Source organism: Hippocampus zosterae, chromosome 1, assembly GCF_025434085.1.
Source record: "Hippocampus zosterae strain Florida chromosome 1, ASM2543408v3, whole genome shotgun sequence".
Classification (NCBI taxonomy): domain Eukaryota; kingdom Metazoa; phylum Chordata; class Actinopteri; order Syngnathiformes; family Syngnathidae; genus Hippocampus; species Hippocampus zosterae.
In genome coordinates this window covers 7549992-7568364 of record NC_067451.1, presented here as the reverse complement: position 1 = coordinate 7568364, position 18373 = coordinate 7549992, and the positions used below count along the sequence as shown (strand labels likewise).

General features: G+C 50.4%; 2 protein-coding genes and 1 non-coding gene across 4 annotated transcripts; all 3 read right to left on the bottom strand.

The window, feature by feature from the left end:
• Positions 1-137: 137 nt before the first annotated feature.
• nfxl1 (nuclear transcription factor, X-box binding-like 1) lies at positions 138-6093 on the bottom strand (the record flags this gene model as incomplete). Its single annotated transcript, XM_052058559.1, has 23 exons — positions 138-401; positions 491-544; positions 644-724; positions 797-901; positions 1104-1173; positions 1286-1440; positions 1559-1681; positions 1758-1779; positions 1874-1965; positions 2057-2213; positions 2966-3086; positions 3162-3252; positions 3338-3460; positions 3548-3672; positions 3763-3877; positions 3959-4056; positions 4139-4214; positions 4899-4984; positions 5053-5186; positions 5252-5296; positions 5372-5502; positions 5578-5687; positions 5859-6093. Coding segments are annotated over 23 exons (2571 nt in total), but the record flags the coding sequence as incomplete, so codon positions are not given.
• Positions 6094-7470: 1377 nt separating this feature from the next.
• cnga1b (cyclic nucleotide gated channel subunit alpha 1b) lies at positions 7471-14513 on the bottom strand. 2 transcript variants are annotated; one of them, XM_052063345.1, is made up of 15 exons: positions 14099-14513; positions 13945-14026; positions 13518-13568; positions 13396-13443; positions 12663-12746; positions 11950-12054; positions 11784-11890; positions 11539-11713; positions 11332-11468; positions 11023-11195; positions 10837-10962; positions 9596-9748; positions 9275-9506; positions 8556-8731; positions 7471-8481 (listed from the first exon to the last, which is right to left on the bottom strand). In XM_052063345.1, exons 2-15 carry the CDS (start codon positions 14004-14006, stop codon positions 8275-8277), a joined length of 1836 nt encoding a protein of 611 aa, XP_051919305.1. In that variant the 5' UTR covers positions 14007-14026; positions 14099-14513; the 3' UTR covers positions 7471-8274. The 2 variants fall into 2 exon arrangements, with proteins under 2 accessions (XP_051919305.1, XP_051919313.1); XM_052063353.1 differs by having other exon boundaries at positions 13945-14023.
• A 508-nt stretch (positions 14514-15021) lies between these two features.
• On the bottom strand, positions 15022-15093 carry trnag-ucc (transfer RNA glycine (anticodon UCC)). The gene has a single exon. It is a non-coding gene; the product is annotated as a tRNA-Gly (tRNA).
• Positions 15094-18373: the final 3280 nt, after the last annotated feature.

Below are 18373 nucleotides of genomic sequence, written 5' to 3'. Positions count from 1 at the left end.
CCTCTCGCCACGTGACCGCGCCTGGACGTGTCGCGCGCGTGCACGTGACAAAATGTCACTTTTGTCTTAAACCCAGTCAGACTCTCACATAGACACGCACACGGACTCAAGTGATAAAAGTCAGTCCCTGTTGATGTTTATTTGTCAAACAAGTAATTATTTTTCTTTCCATTGTGACATTAGAACACGTGACCCAACGGCTCTGTCCCCCCGCCGTCTTCAGTCGTGCTCAGAAGAAAGTAGGCGGCGAGTGAAAGCGCAGCGCCGCCCAGCGAGACAAGGACGGCGCACCTCTGCCAGCGCCCAATCCAGCCGCCATCCTCTTCATCATCTTCGTCCCGCCGACCTCGCTTCTTGGCGCGGCGCCCTCCGCGCCGCTTTGTGAATGCTTCCAGCTCCTCCTGGACACACACGTGCTCGAGCAATTAGCTTAGCGCGGTGGCAGGACCGAGACCTGACTTTTTTTTTTTTTTCCCTTTTCCATCCCCACCTGTTGTCTCCGTTGCTCTTCTTCCTCAGCCGCCTTCTGCTCTGCCTCCTTTAGCTAGACACATCCGCATTCCGGGCTCATTGACAGCTTTCTGTGACATTATCGCACTGCGCGCTAGTGTGTGTGTGTGTGTGTGTGTGTGTGTGTGTTCACCTGGCTGACTTTCCTCTGCTGTTCTATGCAGTTGTGGTCGCACTCGACAACGCATGAAGATGACAACGCGCACGCCAACTCCTAAGCAGACACACAATGACGCCATGACGGTGCGAAAAAAAGGCTCCGGAACTTGCGGAGGCCATTCTGTACCTTCTTGATCCTCCTGCAGGGACATCGCAGTTTGACCTTCTGGTGACATTCGAGCCCACACGCCCCCGGGTGACATACCTGCTTGCAGCGATGACCGCAACTCAGCTACACACACACACGGGCAAACACACATACGAGACAAAACAGAAAGAGCACACATTTACACAAAAACAAACGCACGCATGCAAACAGACACACATGTTGTGGATGAGTCGTCGACTTCCTGAACTGCGACCAGATGGGCGGCCACGTTGCCCCCCCCCCCACCAGCGTGCCGACAAATGGCAGCCCAGTGAGTCACGTTTACCTCTTTGGGACATTGGTTCGTGCACGAGACCAATGCTATCTTCGTTTCCTCGTCGGCCATCGTCATCTTCCTGTCACACCATTATAACATCCAGATAGTGGGAATGGTGAGGGAGGCGCTCGCAACCGTTCTCAACTCCCCGATCGTTACAAAGGCATGACAAGGTATGTGCAAGTGCTTACAGGCAGTCCACGTAGATGGCGCTCATCTTGCAGTGGCAGCGTTGGCGAATCATCTGGTGACACGGCGGGCAGTCGCCACTGTGACAGGGAAGCGGGCAGGCATGGGGGCAAAGGAGAGGGCGGGGTTTGGAGCAGCCCTCCTCGCAGTCATCGCACTGGCGGCACACACTTCAATTGTTAATATTTCTCATCGGAGTGTCCCGTCCATTTTCCCGTTGGCTTGCGGCTAGATCTGGCGCATTCAATATGGCGGGGACGTCACGGCCGCCGTACTTTGTTGCCGTCGTCCAGGAGGTGGCACTCTCTGCCGCACGTGTGGTTCCCGCAACGCAGCGGTCGGCCGCACGGCCTCTTGCAGGAGAAGCGGCCCTGGCGGGAACACGGCACCTCGCTCACCTGAAGCACATCGCATATTTGTCATCGCGACATCACCGAGCCACATCGACAAAGCGTGCCAAAGAAACGTTCTTACCTCGTGTTCTCCAAAACAGGAGCTGGAGGAGAGCGAGAGAGAAATAGTCAAAACCTGGATATGTGACTCAAAAATTGGCCGTGTATTTGTGTTGTGTCTGCAAACGTAAGTCTTACACTGGTATCGGCACTTGACATGGGGGACAGGGCAGGGCCTTGGTCACAAAGGCCGGTTCTGACGGCTGCTCCCACGGCCCGGACAGCTGCACCTGACGCACCCCATCAGCGGAAACGGTCCGGATGAGAAGCACGCCACAAGTAGACGGAGATCATTCCAGAAGGGAAGGACGTGGGGGTTACCTGCTGGGACCTCAGCAGAACGCGGTCGTGGCAAGGCTGCGGGCACGTGTGCGGGCAGCCCGCCAGAGGCAGCACGCAGGGTTGGGCGCAGGGGGGGCAAGGCCCGGCGTGGCAACGGTGGCGCTCTCGAGCTGGGTGGTGGCAGGATGATGGAGCCCTGCGGAGGGCGTCCAACAAATTCAGATTGGTTGTGGATGGTGCGGAGGGTGACGACAGCCGAGTCGACGCATCCTCGACATTTTTTCACTTGTTCACTTGCTTCCAGTCCGCCTCAAAATACCGTATTGGCCCGAATATAAGACGGCCCTGATTATAAGACGACCCCGTCTTTTTCAAGGCTCAAGTTTGAAAAAAAAAAAATAAAAAATTTTTGAACACCAAACAAATTTTTATACAGAAAATAATTACAGTGCATTTGAAACAAATGATTATAACAATATATTTGAGAGAAAATGTTATTTTGGCTCATTCAAATCTAAAGTGCAATCACAATCGTCAATGAATGGCTTCTGGTTCCTCAGCTGCCGGTTAACCTGGCCGATCTGCGACCAACTTTTCTCCAGATTGTCGCTACGTTTCTCCATTTTCTGTTATCTCTTCTATTATTTTCTTCTCTTTTCTTTCTTACCGCTATTTTCTATTTTTCTTCTTTGTGCTACCGCTATTTTTATTCTTCGTGACAGGGCTTCGCTTTGGCCTGGGGAGTCAAGTTGAGCATTCGCTTCAATGATATCTGGCACCATCTAGCGTCGCGTATGGGTATAATGTCTAGACCCCGAATATAAGACGACCCCCACTTTTTCAGTCTTATTTCAATGCATAAAACACCGTCTTATATTCGGGCCAATACGGTACAATCTCACCCAGAAGAAGGAAAAAGATGGCTACTGTAACAGGAAGCGTGCGTACCTGCAGAGCTCCTTGCAGCGAGGAGGCTTGGTGCTCCGCTCGCGTCCACACGGCACCGTCAGGGAGGCGGCGCCGCACGAGCAACGGACGTCCACGGTCTCAGGACATGGATAACAACTTCCTGGTTGTGCGAGAAGACCCATCAGACACACGCATGCGCGCACACATACTGTACATCAAAGTAAATGTGCGTTACCTCGGTGACACACGGACGGACATTTGTGGTTGCGGCATCCCAGAGTCCGAGCGCAGATCTGATCACACGGGGGGCAGTTGCCAGGGCAACACTGACACAAAAGTCAGAAGGGAAACGGGGGTTAGCGGGAGGGGGGGTGGGGGGGCTTCAGGCGGGCACTTGGCATGGTGGCTCACCTTCCTCCGACATGGATGTTTCTGGCAGCTTCTGCTTTTTGAACATTTGGACTCACATAAATATTCTTTGTGACACGCCATCAGCTTCCTGTATTTCCCACACCGGCACTCTTTCTCCACTTCCTGATACGCACACACACACACACAGAGCAGGTCAACAGCAACGCCACACGCATGCTTGCACGCACGCGCAGGGGAAACGTGTGTTACCTGCCGGCAGGTGTCACAATTCCCACGGTGACACCTCATCGAGCAGGTGTGTTTCCCGCAAGACAGGGGGCGCTCACACGTGTCGCCACACAGCGACACTTCTTCTGTGCACGGCAGGCTGGACTCTGAAGGACACGTTGAAATTGACTGGGAAATGTTCACCCGTTTGCAATCCTAGCAAAGACTCCAAGCGCGCGCGTGTGTGTGCGTCTCACTGGCTTTGCCACATGGACACGATCTGCTGAGCGAGCGGGGACAGGGCGGGCAACGTCCGTCGTGGCACACAAGCTCACAGGTGTGATTCCCACAAGAGAGGGTGGCGCCGCACGTCTGATGAATGGGACAAAGGCGCAGTCAGCCATTTTGTGTCATCCAACTGTTCCCCATTAAAGTGGCCCGTCTGCTACGTACACGATCGCACTTCCACTTAGGGCCGGCGCAAGGTCTCTCCGATTGTTGCCGACCGCACATGCACTTCTGAACGCTGACTTTGGGACAGGGGGAACATTCTGGCACAGACACACACAAACACCCATGCTGATTGTACAGGAAAGAGAAAAAGATGCCACTGGTTACTCCATGTGTGTTTACCTGAGTGGCACGGCTGGGAACACGTGTGTTGGCGACATGGCAACAACTTTCCACATGGCTGCTGGCATGTCCAGGCCTGGGGGGAAAAAAATAAAATAATAATACTATATTGGCCCGAATATAAGACAGTATTTTTTTGCATTGAAATAAGACTGAAAAAGTGGGGGTCGTCTTATATTTGGGGTCTAGCCATTATACCCATTCATAACGCTAGATGGCGCCAAATCTCATTCAAGCGAATGCTGAACTTGACTTCCCAGGCCAAAACGAACCCCTGTCACGAAGAATAAAAATAGCGGTAGCACAAAGAAGAAAAATAGAAAATAGCGGTAAGAAAGAAAAGAGAAGAAAATAATAGAAGAGATAACAGAAAAAGGAGAAACGTAGTGACAATCTGGAGAAAAGTGGGTCGAAGATCAGCCTGGTTAATCGGCAGCTGATAAGTTATGATGTAATTTACATTTCAAAAACCACAAGCCATTTATTGAAGAATGTGATTGCACTTTAGTTTACATATTTAAATGTTCAGATATGAAGATTTGAATGAGGCAAAATATTTTTCTCTCCAATATATTGTTGTAATCATTCGTTTCAGATGTACTGTAATTATTTTTTGTATAAAAATTAATTTGGTGTTCAAAAAGTCATTTTTCAAACTTGAAGCTTGAAAAAGAGTGGGGTGGTCTTATATTCGGGCCAATACGGTAATAATCTTTGGTTGAACTGTGCCGAGTGTTTTTGAAAATGCGCCCATGAGCACCTTGTTGCTACAGCGCCGGGGCAGGGGTGTCGCTTTGCCACACAAGCAGGAAACGGACACCATCTTGGGACACGGCGGGCACGGACCTGCGGGCACGAAGACAGCCACAAAGTTATTCCGAAGACACACACAAAGAGTGTGTGCGCGGCCTTACCGGGATGACACAGCAGCAGACACGCGTGTCCACAGGAAGGCTTCAGCTCCTTGTGACACACGCCGCCGCACGAGTGAGGCGCTAACCAGGGATCGGCGGGAGGATCCTCAAGCTTCCCACAGTAACACACATACCTGAACGCAACACACGCTCGCAATCACGCCCACGATCACGTTAGCTCGTCCCGGTGGCTGCTTACCTGGTGGGCGTGGCGGCGTGGGAGTACTCGGTCCGACACTTGGGACTGCGGAGGGGAAAATGATCACGCATAGAAAGAAGCGCATCCACATGATTGTTTTTCTGGTATGTTTAGCCTCACCAGGGCCACGGATGCTGCTTACGGCCGAAGTCTTCGTCTGTGGCAGAGCAGAGGAGGAACACCGAGTCCCTGGCCCACTTCTGGATACACGGAAGATGGAAGAGGGAGAAGCAGCCGGAGCAGCTCCACACCTGGAGGGCAGCAGCTAGACGTTAGCCGGGTGGCGGCGTCACCCGACCAAACCGAGCCCGTTTTTCCTTCCTCACCGGCTGAGTCCGCTTGACCGAGGCGATGCAGATGAGGCAGGTGAGCGCTCCGGACTGGAAGAGTTCGCTGACGTACTGGCCCGTCCTCTGCAGGTCTGTGATGTCGCCGCCTGGCGAAGACACGTGTTCGAAAAAGACGCACGTTAGGGCAACGGGCGTACATGTGATTGTTCTGTCACAATATGTCAGTGTTAAGAAAATTTGAATCAAGCTTAAAAAAAATGTGTCAAAAATGGGATTGGGACTGACAGTCTGACCAAAGTCCCGGTGATATGTCTCACCTGTGTGACTGGCATATGTGATGAAGGTGGACTGCAGGACACGTGCGTCCTTGTGCTCTTTGCCGTCATCGTCATCATCATCCTCCTCCTCAGAAGAGGAGGAGCAGTTGGTGTGACGTTCCATCAGTCGTTGCGCGGCGGCCTGGTTGGACTTTCGGATCTCTTCAAACTTGGCCGGACCGGAAGCGCCTGTCCGCCAGAGGAGAAGCTGGTCAGCGGACCACTGAAGCAGACACAATGATTATGTATGTGACAACTGACTCTTTTCCGCCATTTTATCAAGATGTTTTCATGTGATTATATCGTGCAGGTCCTCTTTGCACTCCGCTTAGCAAAATTAGCTCTGGCTTGTTAAAAATATGTTGTCCATGTTTATTGTTGGATATGATGTACAGTGGAATATCCTCAGTGGCCTCAGTTTTTGATGTGATGATTTTGATGCGGTATTTCCAGGTTTATCACATCCACGGCTGGATAACTCTTTTGACAGCTAGCTGGAATATTTCTATGGCTTTATCCTGGTCAGTTTTTCGGGGGACATGTTACATACAATTTGTATTTTACCAAAATTTGTAAAATTTAAAATGTTATGACGTTAATTTTTAATGTATTGACAAAATTTAAACCCTGTTTTGTTCCTTTATTTCTCTTCCAGTGACACTGGTCATGCTGGGGGAAAAAAGGTTTGCATTTTATTGTCACGTCCCTACAACGTTGCGATCTTTGTGTGGTCCTCACCGTCAGTTGGGACTATGGTCTTGGCGTTGCCTCCTCTTCCTGTACCACTTCCTCCTCTTCCTGCGCCACTTCCTCCTCTTCCTGCGCCACTTCCTCCCCTTCCTGCGCCACTTCCGGGTTTCTCTCTTACCCTCTCTGCTGGAGCTTCCGACTTCCGCCCACGCCCCCGGCCTTGGGGTCTCCAGGCTGGCTCCATGTTAGCCACTGGGGCAAAGTCCCACGTTCAAGCTGATCTTCTACACAAAAGGGATTTTTTTGTTGACATATTCAAACGTCACCGCGACTGAATATTGCACAGTAACAGCAAAACCAGTAACAATGATGATAGTTGATAGTAGAGGTTAACACGCTCTCATATGACGACAGATGACGTTCCAAAAGTGAGCACAAAGCTAACAAGCCGGTTAGCTAGTTGGGACGAAGACTTGCGGTAGAAGCTCCCAAAAAAGCAACGTGAACGTCGTTATGGAACTTACAAGATTAAATAAGTGTCTACTGACGTAGAGCCGAACGCGTTAAACAAAGGCACAAAGATAAAAAGGCAGCGTGTACAAACCTCGGTTCTTCTCTCAGAGTTGCAGCAGTGTAGATTCAACGCGCTGCATGCTGGGACTTTTCGTCCATTTACAACCGCTTGCGGGAAGGCTGAGGACTACAAATCCCATCATTTGTCGAGAAACAGCTGCTAGGCGACGTGGCAACTGATTATTCATTAATATTGTTTATTATCATGCCATATCATTCCAGGAAACAAGATTTAATTAGCGCGTTTCTACCACAAATCAAACTTTGGCTATTTAGCTGTGGTTCTTTAATGCAAGGGGTTCTCAAACTGGGGATTGTGAGCAATTACTTGTTTTTTTTTGGGGCGGGGGGCGGGTGGTGTGACTGCAAAATCGCAATCAGTTATGTCGACTCGTACCCACTTGATAGGTTGTATGTTTCATTAGAAATTAAGTTGCTCGTCTGGAAATAGTCGCTTAAGCAGTCACTAAATGTAGCAACCAAACCGCCAAGTTAGTAAGCGTGACACTTGTCAAAAAGGTCCTCTTTGTTTGCAGCCATATAGTCAGCGTAAGCGATGTACGTCCGCTTGGGACAATGGATGTGCTAAATGATATTCAGTTCAATGTGATTAAATTCCGTTCCATGAAGCAGATGATAAATATTTATGTTGAAATCAAGAACAAATTATTCCACTGGCATTTTGGAGATGCGTGGCAGTTATGTTCGGATAATGAGGGCGGCCTTGGGAAAAATGATCTCCCTGGACTCCAAACGTTTGAGAACATTAAAGGTTTTGTAAAAGTAAGTGATCTTTCAATTTTGATGATTGTTTTAATTCCGGCACCTACATTTACTGTGCATTAAGATTATGAGGAGGTCCTTAGCGCAACGTCTCTATGTAAGCGGTCCACTGAGGCCAACATTTTTATAAGCCGTGATTTTGCAGTCTAGCAATTAACATTATGTCTGTGACCTTGGTTCAGAATATGAACAGAACGCACACTTCCAAAGTCTTGCTGATGTTGGTGTCACACATCCCACAATGCACTGTGCCAAATGTAAACAACGCCATCTTGGCAGAATAGAAAACGATGAAAACCAACGGCGAATCAGGAATTTCACCATAAACAAACGCCTGCGGGATTCAGTCACATCCGGAAGTCTATGTTCGTCATTCGCTAGCTGGCGGCGGTGGGCCGTCGCCCGCCTGGGATGGGAGCTTCTTCTCCAGTCTGCTGACTCGATGTTTGAGTTTGCTGTGCGTAGCCTCGTTCTCGGCAAGCAGTCGCGCGTAGCGTGTCTGCAGGCCATCCAGCATGCTCGCCATCCGCTCCACTTTCTCTTCCATCTCCTTGGGGTCGGGGCCCTGCGCCGCCACCTACGGGACAAGAGAAAACAGAACAAGTGAGTGGCAGATGTTTCCAGGAGATGAGGTGGTGGTGCTGGATGTACCTCCAGGTCCAGTAGGCCATCCTTCATCAGGATCTGTCTGCCCTTTTCCTCTAACAAGGCCTTGGCGTCGGGGTACTCGGTTAGCGCCTCCATCAGGTCATCCTTGGAAAGGCAGAAGAGGTCGGAGTAACCAATGCTGCGGATGTTTGCCGTTCGCCTGTTTCCAGCTTTGCTGCCTGTTAGCGGGGAAGACGGTCAAAGTTGTGAAGACAGAGGTAGCAAAAAGTCATAGCACTCTGTACTTAAGTACACATGTCTACATGCTTGCCCAACTTACTGTTTTTTATTATTATTATTAAAATTATTACTAATAATATTATTACTAAAGCAGGGGTGGGCAACCAGTCAGAGACTTAGAGCCAATTTTTGTACTGTGTTGCTGCAAAGAGCCATAACATACACACACACACACACACATACACACACACACACACAACTCATAATGTGAGGAAATTCGCTGAGTAGCTTAGCGTTTAGCACTGAGCACCGCCGAGGCGTTTTCGACGCTTGTCATTTGAAAGCCCGGGAGCCGCATTGAGCCAGCCAAAGAGCCGCATACGACTCGCGAGCCGTGGGTTGGCCACCCCTGTTCTAAAGCATCATTGGAAGCCCAGAAAAAAATCCATTATTATTATTATCATTACGGTTTTATGAAACAGGTTACACTTGGTCTCCTTGACCACTGTGACACTCTTAGAGAATGAATTTCTCGTGCTGACCCTTGATGGCCAGGATGCTGATCTCGCCAAAGTAGCTGCCGTCGCTAAGGACCACAAACTGCTTGATGCCGTCGTCAGCCACCACGGCAAGCTTGCCCTCCTTAATGATGTACATCTCGCGCCCGATGTCACCCTTTTTGCAGATGTAGTCTCCGGGACTGTAGACCTGCGGCTGCAGCTTCAGCACCAGCTCCACGAGCAGACCTGCCTCGCAGTCGGCAAAGATACGCACCTGCACGCCAATGAACGCACAAATGAAACGAGTTATGAACTGTTCCAACGTTTAAAAACATCGAGGGTCATCCTGCCGTGGCTTCTGACCTTCTTGAGTGTGTCCAAGTGCACGTTGATGGCAATCTCGGCTCTCAGCTTGTCCGGAAGATACTTGAGGACTTCCCGTTCATCCACCGCCTTCTTGTTGGTCCACAAGAAGTCGAACCACTTTATGACGCGCTTCTCCAGGTCCTTGGTTACCTGGGGGCCACCAATGTTGTCACATCCTTGGATAAAACTTGCGAAAAGACTCACCTCCACTTTGACGTGGTCAAGTCATTCGACTCAACTTGAAAATCGTGCATGTGATTTGACAAGTTTTGCCATTTGTGCAATTTTTTTAAGATAGCGCCCCTGGCAACCAACTGGTAAGTATTATGGCGGGAGCACCGGAGATAACATTTGGATATAAGGATCATATTTTTGGTGAAGTCGTGAAAATAAAAAAGAAAATAACATCCAGGCGGCTCGGTAGGCCAGTGGTTACTGCGTCGGCCTCATCGTGAGGAGGCACCGAGTTTGATTCCAGCTCCGGCTTTCCTGTGTGGGGTTTGCATTTTCTCCCTGTGCCTGTGTAGGTTTTCTCTGGGTACTCCAGTTTCCTCCCACATTCCAAAAACATGCATGGCAGGCTAATTGAACACTCTCAATCACAGGTGTTTAACTTAAGGCCCGGGGGCCAGATCTGGCCCACCACATCATTTGATGTGGCCCGTGAAAGCAAATCAAACATGCTGATTTCTGTGATTCTGTGATTACCAAATTTTCAATTTCTCACCCATAATGTGTAAGAGAGCTATTGTACATTTTCCTGTGATCAAAACCCTCGTTACAGTAACTTCAACTACAGTTGAATAAACCATTCTTCTTGACTTCTTATATGGTTTCGCAGTCATAACGCTCCTCCAAGGGAACCGGGAACTATAATGTGGCCCGTGACAAAAATGAGTGTGACACCCCTGCTCTAAATTGTCTCGAGGGGTGATTCTGAACTTGAATGGTTGTACGTTTCTATGTGTGCCCTGCAATTGGCTGGCAACCGGTTCAGGGTGTCCCCCGCCTACTGCCCGGAGACAGCTGGGATAGGCTCCAGCACCCCCCGCGACCCTTGTGAGGGCTTTAAATTTACAGTTCGTCTCACAGATAGCTGGCTCAAGTACGAATACATGTGGTTGAGCGAGATTGTACAACTTGAATGACTTACTGGATTTTTGCCACTGTGACTTGTGACGTTCTCGAAAAGTGTGATTCCGTCAATCAACGTGATTTACTTGGCTGGCCACACTGACCTTGCGGAAGCTCATGTATTGCTTGATGGCATCGATGCGAGCCTGAAAGCTGGCCCGGGCGGCATTCATGTTGGTAATCATGGAGCCCACATTACCCACGATGGTGGCAAAGATCAGCACTCCAACCTGCGGCGGACGGAGAGTGAGTGCCGAGGCCTTTGAGAGCCGGGGTGTGATGAAACGCACCAGGAAATCGGTGACCACAAAGAAGTACTCGGAGTTCTCCACGGGGGGCGGAGTCTCTCCAATGGTGGTCAGCGTCAGCGTGGACCAGTACATACTGTAGGCGTACTTTCTCACCAGGCGTCCGAACTCCGGGTTGGCCGGGTCAGGATACACAAACCTGTCCGAGCCAAAACCTGAGGAGGGCGGAGGAGAAGCATTAATTGGACAAAAATCTATTGAGTAAAAATAACCGACTAAAAATGGAAGGTTAAGTTTGATGCCGCGTTCGCAATACGGAGACACCGAAATTTTGAATCCGGGAAGGCCCACCGATGGCCTTGGAGAAAGAATAGTAGAGGCAAGCGTTCCAGTGGATGATGATGACGATGTACATGACCAAGTTGGAAATCCGCAGCGCGTTGGGGTAGTTGGTTCTGGTCTCGGTTCTCTGGAAGAACTCCAGCATCCTGAAAAGAGACACGTCATGCTAGCCCCCGGTCACCGCGGCTAATATCAGGCGCTCCTGCCGGTTGTCACCTGTTGAACCTCAGCAGTTTGTTGAGGCGGATCTCGGGGTAGTTGTAGCCCAGTGTGCCGTACAGAACATCGGTGGGGATGATGGAGAGTACATCGAGTTGGAACTGGAAACTCTTTCTGTAACGCTGGCGTAGCTTCTGCTCATCCCTCACCAGAAGACCCTGCTCCAGATAGCCTGCACGCAAACCATGACCGTGGCCATAATAACCGTGACAATGTCCAAGACGACGACTGCGGGCACAAACCTGTCCGGGTTCTGAAAACCATGTCGGCCACATACAGCAAGTCGCAGAGAAAGTCCAAGAAGAACCAGTACAGCAGGTAGTCCATTTGAAGCTCCTCGAAGCACGCCCTGATGTGGTACCGGTAGTTGGCGGCGGAGCACTGGGATGACCGGATTGGGAATATTACCTGGCGATGATGAAGGTCCAGTTGTACATGACGGGAAGCGTGATGATGAGGAGCCAGTGGTAATATGTGTTCCCTGCCGGGTCCACCACTGCGATCTCCCGTGGACTAAGGAAAATCCACACACATACAATCCGATTCATCTTCCAAGGGGTGAGAGTAAATTGCTTTTGAGGCATGCCAGGAGACTTTCAGGAGTGGTGTCGCAAAAGATATTTTTCAATCCCCAAGTACAAGCTACAGTTAGTTTGGCCCTTCAACCGGCATGCCTACAAAGAGATCCTGTCGCAGCTGCCGCATCCAACACTTCCTCGCGCTGCCGGAGCAACCTCCGTACTCACCTGACTTGGCTCCATAAGATTTTTTTTTGGGGGGTTTTGTATTATTTTGTCATTTTACGTGAAATGTTCTTTTGATGGACGCGGGCACCCGCGGCGGCTCCTCTTGTTGTCTTAACAAAATCTTGACTAAAGATGTTGATGACACCAAGATGTGAGTGAAGATGGAGCTGTGGAGGATCCCGGAGCAATCCTTTCAAGGGGCAGGGACAGCTGGGAAAAGGCATTCGACTTCCAAGGGGGAAAACTTGTAGTTTGGATTTGGAATATTTCTTTTCTGACACACCTGAAGTGTGCAAGTCATAAATTAGTTTCAAGTAAATGTAAGTATTGTAACTCGAATCGTCCACCTCTGTCATCTTTATTACATCAACCTACACCGTCTCCTTTTTCTCCTCCTCCTCCTTCGCTTTCTTCTTTTCCTTCTCTTCTTCCTGCTTAGCTTTCTTCCTTTCCTCCTTGCTGTGGCGAAAGCAAACAGAGGTAAAGGACAAAAACATCAACAGAGTCCATCCAATCGTTGGTACCTCCGAACCAATTTTGGGAATGAAAAAACAAAAAGACAAGGATTTTTTTTTGGGGGGGGGGGACTCACACCACCCTGGATCCCGTTGCCACATTCGGAACCGAAAGATGAGGATTCTGTTGTATATGGGCTGTCTCTTACATCGCGGTTTTCTACCTTTGGAACTCAAAGCACTTTACACGGTTTCCTCATTTACCAACTGATGATACAGCATCAGGGAGTTCAGTAAATTGCTCATGGACACTTAGAGACAGTTGCAGTGGTTGAGGATTGAGCCCCACAACCTCTGGGTTGGAGATGACCATTCTACCATTGAGCCATGTCATCCCGTTAGTCAGCTAACATTTCTTTTCAAGCAGTGTTTTACATCAGGATCACTATTTAGAAAGTGTGTTTTGCTTCCTTCTCTGTATTATGGTTCCGCACCGGGGAAAGAATTGCTGTTCCTATTTTAACTCATTCAGTACCGGCCAATTCTGGACCAAGTCTGAAAAGACGTTTAAAAACGTCTTTGGGAGTGAATGAGTTCATAGTGAACTGCCGGTCGTGAGGGGGAGAAATAAGCAAAAGAATCTAAGAGCTTACACTTTCTTGTCTTTCTTCTGTTTTTTCTTCTTTTTCTTCTTCTCATCACTAGAAGAGAAACGGAAATGTGTGCATTTGCGAGCATTGGGAGTAGTGTGTGTGTGTGTGTGTGTGTGTGTTACTTGTCTTTGTTGTTGTTGCTGTTGTTGATATTGAAGAGATCTCCCGCACACCTGAAAAACACATGCAGAGGAAAAAGTACTTAAGTAGAAGTACTGATTGTGTAAAAAAAAATAATAATAAATTTAAAAGCAGAAGTACTCATTCAATTCCATTACCACAATAAAATCCAAAAAATAGACACCCAGAAATTAACTCAAGGACAACAGCAAAAATCTATTTTAAGTGTCAACGATGAAGTGGTTGTGCAAAGCAATTAATTAAGGTGTACCCCTTACCAGATATAAGTATTCAAATCTGGGAAGTAAAAGTTTTTAAAAAACGTTGCCCGAAAAAGAAACTCAAGCACAGATGAAACTGGAAAAAAAAATGTGCTCAGGAACAGTCATGACATTTTTGTCATGTCCAAGCACTGCGCTTGTGACTCACCGGTGGTCATCCATGTCGTCCAAAAGTGGGGCAGCCGCATTAACTGTTGAAACCTGGGCCATGGGGTGCGCTCTCCTCCCTTCTGGTGTATACACACACACACACACACAATGCGTACGAGGTCTCTTTGCATTGCAGTCATTGCATCACTCACCTGTCAGGTGATAATCTGTTGCCCCCTCCCCGGGTTACTCCGTCTCCATCCAAGCCATTGCCATGGAAACACAACTGCGCCCCCCCCCTTCGATCCCCAAACAACCTTGAAATCCACCAGAAGAAAGGAAAAACTTCCCCCCCCCCCCGACCCAGCAGAAGCATTCAGTCTTAGATAAAGAGATTAGCGGATGATCGGGGGCGACTCACGCGCACGCGCACTTACAGCTAACCGTTGCATCAACAAACATTTGAAAAACTACAACTTTGGGCTTCAAGTTGATAAACTTTGCATTTGAGATGACTCTATTAGACAACAAGGAGGAATAAGAAAGGACGAGAAGAATAAGTGGAGAAGAGTAGAATAAGCCACGCTCATTTAGATGAGTCAGCACACACACACACACTACACGCGCACACACGCACACACACACACACAGACAGCTTTGACAGGCTTAAGTTTGTCAAGTTAAGAAGATAGGTGGTACAGTTTCTAGTGACCAGCAGGTGGCGCTGAAGGCAAGGGTCGTGTGGGAAGCATTCATCTCTATTTCCTAAAGACTATATTGGGGTTTCGATTTGGCAGCCGTGGCCAGGTAATTACCGTCGTTATCTTCACCCCTGGGGGGACACCGGTTCAACACCACCGCTCCCGGACACACGGCTGCAGTTTGTGCCATTTACATTGCGTGGCATAATTTCGTGTTCCGTGTACATGATTTTAAAAAACGGATCTTTGAGTTGACGATTGTACAATCATCGAATCATTGAAATAAAACATAGTTTTGGGATCTTACTTGTTTTTAAGGCTGGTGACTTTCATGACGCATTCAAGTTTGTTGAAATGACTTTTGGAGACAATAAACAAATGTAGAAAAGAACACGTGAGTAAGTGTTGATTAAAATGAAGGAGAAGAAAAGATATGCGTTGGCCGGGAATCGAACCCGGGTCAACTGCTTGGAAGGCAGCTATGCTCACCACTATACCACCAACGCCTCTGACGATAACCGGGAAAAATATCTTAATAAAGGTTATTTTAATGTATATGTTTTTTACGAATTGAAAATAAAAATACGTCGAATGTATGTTCTCCCCCACTTTTCTTTGTCATCTGCTCAACGTGAAGGAGCCATTTACTGTATACCTTTTAATGTTGCACCTTCTACTGTGGTCCACTAGAGGGCGGTGTATCGTGCACCTATTTCAAATTCATTTGTTTTAGGAGGGGTCAAAGGTCATCGGACCACCCACCGAGACAGGCCAATGCTGACCTGCGACCTCTGATAAATGAAGGTGGTGAGTCTGGTGACTAATGACAGCGCAGCAGCAGACGCCTCTTACTGGCGTGTGTGCGCGCGTGTGTGTGTGTGTGTGTGAGACATCTCTTCCTGGCGAGCCGCCAATCATCTTCACACTTTGCCGCCTCCTCTTCCTCCCCGGGCGCCAATCAGACGCCACGCGGCGCGCGGCCACGGGTGGCGCCAGACGCAGCGGAGGGCACGAGCCGACACGCGCTTCCCCTCCCCCTTCCTGTCAGCGAGCATCAGCCTGCCAACAAGCCCCCCACCCCCGCTTCACATCAGCGCGCCCCCCCCCTCCCCTCCGCCGCGTCGTGAGGACGACACACGTATTCGTTCATAACCTCCGCCATTATTCATCGCCCCCACCCCCCCTGCAGGGTCTCTCGCTGTATCCACGCCACCTGCTAATTGAACTCCTTCCTCCTGCCTCGCGCGAGCTCGCTTGTGCCAAGCCCAGGTGATTATACGCCCCCCCCTACCCCCATTATCCATCAACACCCCCCCCCCCCCCACACCCTCCCCCTTCTCCGCCACTGACAGACCGACAAATCCCTCCCGGTGCTCCTCTCCCACCCTCCCTCCTACCCCTGCCTCCTCCTCCACCTCCTCCTCTCTCCATCTCCTTCCCCGCCAGCCATGATCCGTGGCGGGCTAATTCCCAGACGGTCCTCCTCTTCCTCTTGTCGTCCTCGCGGGCCTGGTGAGTAGCCTCATCTCCTCCTCTTTTCCTCCTCTGCCTCTGCGTGTGTGCGTGCGTGCGAGCGTGCGCGTGTTGGACCACCGCATGCCGCCTTCACGCTTTTTAGCCTTTTACGAGCCGCCTTCAAGATCCCCCTCCCCTCCCCCTCTCGTCTTCCTCCTGCTGCGCCTGTGGGATGAGGGGGAGGCGGAGGCGGTGTGAAGAAGGAGGAGGGGAGGAGGGGGGGCGTTAATGTGCCGCCCAGGAGAGTGGTTTCCTCTCACGGTCGGCGGCCGCTGTGACCTTCTGTCACGCTGACCGGATAATTAGTCCCACCTCCAGGGTGCGCTGTTACACGGCCGCTTCCAGCCATGGGTCAGAGGTCACAGGAAGTCAGCGTGTTTGTGTTTTGTCCCTTGCAGGAAAGTAAACAAAAGGTGTGGGCGGCGGCCATGTCGGGCATGACGAGCGGCGTGTGCGTGGAGAGCGACCTGTCGTCCGTGCTGCAGCGAAGCTCGGCCTCCTCGCACCATCACCCCAATCACCACGGCTACGGAGGACAGGGCCAGGTGAGTCCAGACCACTTGAGATTCAAGTCTCAAGTCTTGACCTTGCGTGCAACTCGCAGCAGCAAAAATCAAGTTTGCGTGAGGAGGCAATTTGGTTGGGGCAAGGGGGGGTGCAAATCATACATTGTATCATTTCAAGTTGTCAACGAGTCTCAAACCTTGATCGCAAAGTTTCAGACGAGTCACAGCGGCATCCAAATTAAGCCAGTCAAGCCCTGACAGATTTTCACTTGAGTCAAGTCGTGCAATTTCAGACTCTGTGCTGCCTTTGACTTGACTTGAGTGATATGACACGACGCTTCGCCGATCTTTGACCAGCTATCAAGGTGCTAAACGGTCAACTGAGCTTAGCTGTCTTTGTGGCGCTTATCGCGATAGATGACATGCGATGTCACGGTTGCCATGGTGACTGCTGTCTTTTAAGTCGCAAACCTTCCATGTTGCCGTTCTTTTCCCCGAATTGGTCAAAAACATAATCCGCAAATCCATATTTAACTAAATCTCCATCCATATTTGCTTCATGAAACGGCCTTTGGATCATAACCTGCGCACAGGTTGCCTCATTAGTGGAATTAAAGAAACATTAAAAATATATATATATTTTTTCAAAACTTCGTAAGACTCGTCAAGCTCCGTTTCATTATTTTGATCATCGAATAATCATTTAGAGACCTTGTTTAACATCTAATTGTCCAAATCTGAATTGGGAATTCCTCCATGAAAGATTTTCTTTGGCAAACATCAACTTTGGTGCCAATTTTATGACATTTGTTAGCCACCAGACCAGTAAGTGCGTCTTCATCGATTTGTTTTTGCGCTTTCTGTACTGTGAATTTGAAATCATCTCGTTTTTATGCAGATAATTAACTTAGAAAAAAAAAAAAGAGACAGACTTGGATGTGGTTTATGACCCCCCCCCCTTCCCTTTCCGGTGGTCCCAGGTGTCCACGCTGGCGCCCATGCTGGACTACAGCAGCGAGATGGACCGCTACCGCTCGTCCATCGCCAGCTTCTACAAGACCAACGTGGACGTGGGCAACTTCCCGCAGTCGGCCAAGCTGGCGGCACGCTTGGCGGCGGCCGCTCCCATCTTCCCCCCCGCCGCCACCAGACTGGGGGCCATGGCCACGGCGCCCTGGGGCTGCCACGACAACGTCAACCACCCGGCGGCCGTCTTCTGGGGCCGACCCAAACCCGGCGGCGCGCACCACCGCCACCACCCGGCGGCACCCGCGGGTCACATGACCCCCTCGCATCCCCACGGGAGCGGCATGCCCCAGGGCGGGGGGGCGGATGACGGGGGGCGAACTGAAAAACACTCTGCCGCCTCGCTTCCTGTCACCCAAACGGCTCACCACCACCCCATGGCGCCCAGCAACGCCAACTTCCTGCCCGGCTACGGCGGCGGGAGCGACTGCGGCGCGGGCAAGCAAGGACACGCCCACCCGGACGTGATGGGCCTATCGGAGGGGGGCAGCTGCAATGGGGGCGGGGTTCTGGGAAGCGGCTTCCTGGGAGGACTGGGCTTACCCCCGGGGGTCATCGTCATGGCGATGGGTTCGACGGCGGGCGGGATGTCGGACGCCGGCAGCGCCTTCCAGATGACGGGCGGCCAGCGGGTGCCCGCGGACTGCCAGCAGCACGCCGGCTCCTCGCCCTGCCCCTCCTCGTCCTCGCCCTCATCATCAGGTGTGGCAACGGGGGGCGCAGTCCTGTCGCCGCCCTC

What these genes read in the sequence shown, in the direction of transcription:
- cnga1b (XM_052063345.1), bottom strand. Translation starts at nt 14,006, where the DNA reads ATGGCCCAGGTTTCAACAGTTAATGCGGCTGCCCCACTTTTGGACGAC. An exon ending in GAGGAGAAAAAGGAGACGGT is followed by an intron (nt 12,055 to 12,662) that starts GTAGGTTGATGT and finishes GATTTTCCTTAG; the next exon opens with TCCACGGGAGATCGCAGTGG. An exon ending in ACTTGGACACACTCAAGAAG is followed by an intron (nt 9,507 to 9,595) that starts GTCAGAAGCCAC and finishes ATTGGCGTGCAG; the next exon opens with GTGCGTATCTTTGCCGACTG.